The 7,266-nt window shown below is 28.6% G+C and overlaps 2 protein-coding genes across 2 annotated transcripts; both read left to right on the top strand.

Moving 5' to 3' along the window:
* Nucleotides 1–1,204: 1,204 nt before the first annotated feature.
* Nucleotides 1,205–2,665, top strand: LOC131182500 (NAC transcription factor 32-like). Its single transcript, XM_058152058.1, has 3 exons — nt 1,205–1,483; nt 1,657–1,940; nt 2,028–2,665. The coding sequence occupies exons 1-3, from the start codon at nt 1,225–1,227 to the stop codon at nt 2,556–2,558; spliced, it is 1,074 nt and encodes a 357-aa protein (XP_058008041.1). The 5' UTR covers nt 1,205–1,224; the 3' UTR covers nt 2,559–2,665.
* A 1,366-nt stretch (nt 2,666–4,031) lies between these two features.
* Nucleotides 4,032–5,900, top strand: LOC131168920 (uncharacterized). The gene is made up of 5 exons (XM_058150750.1): nt 4,032–4,039; nt 4,865–4,981; nt 5,087–5,154; nt 5,433–5,514; nt 5,804–5,900. Exons 1-5 carry the CDS (start codon nt 4,032–4,034, stop codon nt 5,898–5,900), a joined length of 372 nt encoding a protein of 123 aa, XP_058006733.1.
* Nucleotides 5,901–7,266: the final 1,366 nt, after the last annotated feature.

The raw sequence follows: 7,266 nt of genomic DNA, 5'->3' as shown, positions 1-7,266 counted from the left end.
TCTATTTGATGATTTTGGTTTGGTTTCTTGTTTCTTCTAAATATTTTGCTAGTTATGTAACATTTATATATTCCGTCTAAATTAATTAATTTCTAAGATTAGTTTATTAGATAAATAAAAAAAATTCATACCTATATTATTATTATTATTATTATTATTATTATTATTATTATTATTATTATTATTATTATTATTACTTTACACAAAATTCTATTTTAAATTACAATAAAAAACTTAATTGGGTAGAAGTTTAGTCAAAGTTAGACTAAAAATGTAAATTTATATAAATTCTAAAATTAATTTTTAAAAATAATTTAAAATTAATTTAAAAATAAAAATTTAAAATAAATTGATTTTTATCAACGGTTAAATGTAGTCTTTTATTTTCTGTAATGCTAAATTATCATAATATATAATTATTTGAAATTTGAAATATAAAATAAAATGAAAGATAGTAATAGATAATGTTTAAATGATAATTTTATTTAAAAAATTAAAATATTTAGAATTTAAAAGACATAATATTTGAAATTTAAAATATAAAATAAAATGAAAGATATTAATAGATAATGTCTAAATGATAATTTTATTTAAAAAATAAAATATTTAGAATTTAAAAGATATAACATTAGAAATTTGAAATATAAAATAAAATGAAAGATAGTAATAGATAATGTTTAAATGATAATTTTATTTAAAAAATAAAATATTTAGAATTTAAAAGATATAACATTTGAAATTTAATTTTTAATAAATTATATGTATACATATATATTCAAAATTTTTGACATATATAATTCATAAATATAATAATCTTAAATATCACTTTAATTATTTTTTTAATTTCTGGTTATAATTAATACTATTAAATAATGCTTAACTAAATAATTTTATCTTAAAATATATAATTATTAAAATTTGAAATATAAAATAAAATGGAAGATAGTATATAGATATAATGCTTAAACAATCTTAGAAGTTTGATTGGTTTATCACATATTAATAAAACTTGTGTCTGCCCCACACTTATCTAGTTTCAAACTGGATTTCTAATAAGAATAGATAAATACTAAGTCTTGAAAATCTATCTTTTAGGGTTATTTTAATTTTTATTAGAAGTCTATTCATATAAAAGAGAGAAAGTTAAGGATAGAGAATTTCAATACTTTTACGTTAGCTTGCATCAGTCTTCTCGGGAAAAAAATTCCTCGCAAGAGTCCAATTATGGAGGTGACACAGCCGCAGTCCAATGCTTCTGTTACCGCTACTCGTCAACCTCGAACAGACCCCATCAATGACAACAACAGAAAGAACTTCATTGATATTGATTATTTTAATTCTTTTCCACCCGGGTATAGGTTTCGCCCTTTGGACGGAGAGCTTGTCGTTCATTACTTGAAAAACAAGATAGCCAATCAACCCTTGCCTCCAAACAAGATCATGGAGGTTAAACTTTATGAGTACAATCCCGAGATGCTTGCAGGTTCTTTGATCTTTAACACAAACTATTTCCATGCTTATACATATATTTAAGCGATGATTTAGGTTTTGCAATGATATAATTTTTTTCTTTTCCACTATGATTTTGTTTTGCAATGTTATGATTAAATCTATGTTTTGTCGATGGATTTACCTTTTCCTTGTTTTGATGAACAGAGGAGTATTGGCAATGTGGGGAGAAAGAATGGTACTTTTTTACACCAAGGGACAAGAAATATCCAAATGGAAGTAGACCAAAACGAGATGCCGGTGGTGGATACTGGAAGGCAACAGGAGCGGATAAAGCTGTTAAATATAAGGGTGCTGTGGTTGGATATAGGAAGGCACTTGTTTTCTACATGGGAAAGCCTCCAAATGGTACAAAGACTAACTGGATTATGCATGAATATAGGGTCAGTGATGCCCCTCCAAGAATCAAAACAAGTGCCGATGATATGAGGGTAATTAAATAAATATTTAAATTTCTTGTTTGTTGTTCATTAATTTTTCTTTTGTTTGATTAATTCTCTTTTCTTTTTCTGTGGCAGTTGGATAATTGGGTTTTATGCAGGATATATAAGAGGGATGCGAAAGACAATTTGAGTAGTCGACTTTCAAATGAGGAACAATCTGCACAGTTAGATGATCAAACTGCTGATGTTGTTAGGGATGTTAACAAAAATGGCGATCCTCCAGCCTACACAAACGCCCTTAATGACAATAAGCAAATTGTTTCAATCCCAATCCAAGAGAATCCAAGTGCATTTTATGAAAATCCTCCTTATGTTCCAATCAACAATTATGATCATCACCAAGCAATGTTAGAAGCTGCCAATTATCAACGAGCAATGTTTGCAGCTGCCAACTATGGATCTTATTGCACTTATGCTACTGGTATGACACCACCAATACCTGAACCTGTTCAGATATATCCCCCAGAGGACATCCAGATACATCCCACAGAGGACATCCAGATACAACCCACAGAGGACATCGTATCTAAATATCTGAATGAGAATTCTTGTGAGTTCGAGCTATCACCGGATGATTGGGATATTATTTCCAATTGTCTACTGTAGTTAGTAATTAGTTATATACAGTGATTGACCATCATCTGATTTGAAATTATTTAGTCATTTGGTGATCACCTTATGTATAGGATGATGATAACTGGTTAGTTAGCAGGGAACATCCAGTTTTGTCAATTGAATTTGCTAGAATCAATGGAAAAACAATAACCAATGTCCATTTACTTCAATAAATGGAGGATAGCGATTGCAGAAGCTGCTCCAAAAAGGGTGCATACAATTATACCTTCAAATGCAAGAGTGCTTGCCAAACGCAGATTTCGCCTCATATAAGGAACATCTGTGTCCAAACCAATCAAGAACATAAAAATGACTCGAAAATTGAATGTCAGAAGTTGATAGTATTCTATAGAAGAAGACTGGATAAAGAATTCCTGAAGTTTTTTGATTTTGCACAACAATGAAGGACCTATCACTAGTCCAGCCTGAAAAACAAAACAGCAAAAAAAATAACAACATATGAAGTGCTACAAAAACCTTAAAAATCTGCTTTTGTATCAAATAAAGACTGGAAATGCATACAATAATATTTGCAACAGGTCCTGGTTGTCCTGAAGGTGTCAAGATAAGATGAAAAATGCGGGAGATTACAAGCATACAAGCTGCCTGCATTCCTATTGTTATTATTGGGTTAAAGTTAAAGAGATCTTTCTGGCAAATTGCACGTTTGGCAAATTGTGCAGCATCCATTTCCCAAGAATAGCCTTCTGCTTAATTTACAATTGCAAGTTGATACCCGAACAAGAATGCAAATTAAGCTAGAGAAAGGGACTTAGAAGCATCAAGAAAGTAAAGAGAGAGAAGAGAGAGAGAGAGATTATAGCAAGATTAACATCCCTTCCTTTTTCCTCCTATCTCATCACCCATTTTCTGTGCTTAGGACTTGTGTGTGGCTTGGGAGCATTATCTTCACGTCTGAGATTTTTTGGAGAACCTTTGTTTGCGGCAACATGGTTAGAGACTATATGCTTTGTTTTTTCATTTCTATACATTTGACTCTTTCCTTTTGTATATGTGTCCAGGGAGTTGAAAGAGTGAGCAACCATCTCCTTACTATTCTCCTTATTTCTCTGAAAGCACCATTTCTAAGATAAAAATTATAAAGCACTAAACCAAGGGTTAGCAATTAACCAACTTTAATTCAATAGTATTACAATTGTCTTTAAAAATATAAAATCTCAAATTCAAATCACAATCAAAGCCAAATTAATAACAAAAATAACAAGGGATAACATAACTTATAAAAATAAAATGAATTGACTTCTCACCTTATTAATTAAGAGTTAAACTTCTTAAATTAGACCACCAATAAAGCATTTTTCTTATTTGCAAATCTCTTAATTTAGATATGAATGCATAGTTGTTAAATTCGGATCAAACCTGCAGATTGAATCGGTGAACCAATTAGTCAGCTTTTAAATTAGTCTAAGTTTATTATTGAACCAGATAAAAAAGCGATTCGATATGACTCAGTCGACCTGACGGTTCAATTATTCAATAGATTTTTTTTTAGTTTTAATTTTATTATATACTTTCAACTTTCCATTGATTTCCTTAACTTAAAAATACATTAATATCTTACGATAATTACCATTTTATGCTTAAATTTTATCATTATGAATATTTTTATTTACCGATCACCTTTTAATATATTAATTATTGATTATATCAACAAAAATAATGAAAAAATATGAAATTTAAATATTTATAAGCTATGGTTCAATAGAATTAGAGTCATCTCTAAAATCATAAAATTTTTAAATTTAAATCTCGATTGAAGTCAATTATATAAAAAAAATAAAAAAAAAATTATTTAATTTTTAAAATACGAAGACTCGAAATATTAATTTAACACAAATCATAAAAACATATTTTATAAGGCAGAAAAAAAGAGAGGAAATAGTATAAAAAGAGAAAATAGGCAATTCTCTTATTTTATTGATAGAAACAAAAGAAAATGAAAAATAAAAAGTCTAATTTCCATATTTTATAAGAAAGAAAATAAAATTATAAATTTTTTTGTGAAAAATCATTTGAATCATTTTGTTTTCTATTCAAATTAGGCGGAAAGGAAATATACTATTAATTTTTTTTTCATTATGCCTTTTTTATAAATAGTTATTTTTAATATAATAATATAATAACTTTATCTTTATATTTTTTTTTCTTCAAAGCATAAATAAATAAATAAATCACTATATTCCTTCCTCTGTAAATTTCCCATGTAATTACGTTCAGTGTTCCTTCCAGCTCTCCTCTCTACAGCCCTAATTTGCAAATTGATGTAAAACTCGAAGACTTGAGGGAGAAAGCCTCAATTCCTTCAAGTCCAAAAGCCACAGAGTAGCTGGGGTTAAAGTGGCTTCTTTTGGGTATCTGAAATCGGCAATCTACGACAGAGAAGAGAGAAAACAGTACCGTCTGGACGCCTTTTTCCTCTTTCTCAATGCTAATTAACATTTTGATCCCTTTATTGCTGTAGATATTTGTTCTTCATTGGATTTGGGTACTGAAGACAGGCAATACCAAGCTCACATTGGAGGCCTCAATGCCTACGATCGGCACAAGAAATTCTTGAACGATTATGGTACGATACTGTTTAGCTAGTTGAAGATTTGAAGCTTTAGAATTTGAAAAATGAAGTTGTTAGTATTAGGCCTAAAAGATTCTTTATTTGTTTTATTAAGCTGAAAGGTGGACATAAATGGAATTATGCAAATGGAGAGTTTTGTAATTGTGAAATCCTTTATGTCCTACAGCAAATGGATGATGAACAGTCTCTTCCACTGAGGAAGGAAGAAGGCTACAATCATCCTTGTGTTTTGAATTTTTTGTTCCATTTTTGGGGGGTTCAATTTGATGCAGTTAGCTTCTATGGGAAAGAAAAGTCTTCAAATGTGAAATTGCCAGTTAAAACGGATCGGGACATCCTAAGAGAAGGATATAGGTATGCTGGTCTCTAACAAAATTCATGTGGATTACTGTGCATTCATAATTATATATTGTCTTGCAACTTTTTTTTTTCTTCTAATTTTAGCTCTTTGATTTAGTGTTAGACTGAGAAATGGTTAAGGGAGTTATAGTTTGAGGTAGCTGGAATTGGGAATATATTTCTATTGAACCATGGACTTTATGGATCAATTCTAGGAATTTGTAATGCATTAGATAGTCTATTTCTCCTCCTTCCTGATATGAAAATTTCCATTGTATATTAATTATTTCTTCAACCTTTTAAGGTTCATACGTACTGAGGAAGATGATATGGATACATCTTGGGAGCAAAGGCTGGTGAAGCGCTACTATGATAAGCTTTTTAAAGGTATCCTTAGTTAGAAAGTCTTATTTTATTTATCTGAACTTTCTAGTTCTTTTTTTCTTTTCTGGTTTTAAACCATATTTTTTGTAATGCTAAATTATCATAATAAATAATTATTTGAAATTTAAAATATAAAATAAAATGAAAGATAGTAATAGATAATGTTTAAATGATAATTTTATTTCAAAAATAAAATATTTAGAATTTAAAAGATATAAGATTTGAAATTTAATTTTTAATAATTTATATATATATATATTCAAAATTTTTGACATATATAATTCATAAATATAATAATTTTAAATTTCACTTTAATTATTTTTTTCTGGTTATAATTAATACTATTAAGTAATGCTTAACTAAATAATTTTATCTTACTATATAATTATTAAAATTTGAAATATAAAATAAAATGGAAGATAGTATATAGATAATGTTTAAATAATAATTTTAAAATTGTAAGGTCTTGAGTGCAAGTTATAAGCCTAAAAAAAAGGAAATTTCTTTTTTACTGTCATTGATTCAAATAAGAAAAATAAAATTTCACATAGAAATGCATATTAGGGATAAATAATACAAAAGTTATAATAAATTGGGTTACTACCCAATAGATTTAGTCCAATTAATAAAAATGAGAGCTCTCACATTTTATTTATCAAAATTCAACTCAGCTCTAGAATTGTTTATCTTAAATACACCCGCTGATGTGAAAATGTGATCATAAAATTACTCAGGAATAAACTTAATCTCAGTGCGTACAAATTGACTCAAGATCCCTCTAACTGTAAATATTAAAAAATTAAAATTCCCACCATTTTTGTTCAATCATGATACCAAATTTTTTCTTATAATTAACAAACAGAGCAAACACAAAGAATGAGCAATCCCCTAGTATTTGCTTCTTTGTTTTTCTTTTTTCCCTTTGACATTAAATTTGTTTCAAGGCTATAAAGTCTTTAGTTTTAGCTCTGGTCAGAACCAAATCAAATAAAAGAAAAATATTGCTACATTACAACAGTTTCTGTAGACAATGAACAGGTTTGCTGAATTCAAAATCAAAAGTTTGCATTCATTGGCACATTACAACAATTTTCACAAGCACACAGATAGAGAGTTGGCAACCATCTTCAGTTGTCAGTATTAAAATTCATACTAGCTCATATACTTTCTGTCTTAGACCTTCATCTTGTCCCCTACTAAATTTGCAAATGTCATGTATGCTCTCATCATATCCTAAGCAATAAGCACGTAGATGATTGAGTTGCTCCACAAGTTGAACCAACTGTTTGATCAACGCCTGAACACAATTAAAGAAGCACATCAAATTGCTTCTTTTTTCACATTTCCCAAATTTAGTAAGAAAGCACTAGCTCCAAACCTCTA

This window comes from Hevea brasiliensis, chromosome 8 (genome assembly GCF_030052815.1).
Source record: "Hevea brasiliensis isolate MT/VB/25A 57/8 chromosome 8, ASM3005281v1, whole genome shotgun sequence".
In the NCBI taxonomy this organism is placed as follows: Eukaryota; Viridiplantae; Streptophyta; class Magnoliopsida; order Malpighiales; family Euphorbiaceae; genus Hevea; species Hevea brasiliensis.
Note: the sequence above shows the minus strand (reverse complement) of the source record. Positions and strands in the feature narration are given on the sequence as shown.

Coding starts and splice junctions, on each gene's coding strand:
- LOC131182500 (XM_058152058.1), top strand. CDS start 1,225: ATGGAGGTGACACAGCCGCAGTCCAATGCTTCTGTTACCGCTACTCGT. Junction 1,484..1,656: donor CAATCCCGAGATGCTTGCAG/GTTCTTTGATCT, acceptor TTTGATGAACAG/AGGAGTATTGGCAATGTGGG. Junction 1,941..2,027: donor CAAGTGCCGATGATATGAGG/GTAATTAAATAA, acceptor TTTCTGTGGCAG/TTGGATAATTGGGTTTTATG.
- LOC131168920 (XM_058150750.1), top strand. Junction 4,982..5,086: donor GACAGAGAAGAGAGAAAACA/GTACCGTCTGGA, acceptor TACTGAAGACAG/GCAATACCAAGCTCACATTG. Junction 5,155..5,432: donor GAAATTCTTGAACGATTATG/GTACGATACTGT, acceptor AATTTGATGCAG/TTAGCTTCTATGGGAAAGAA.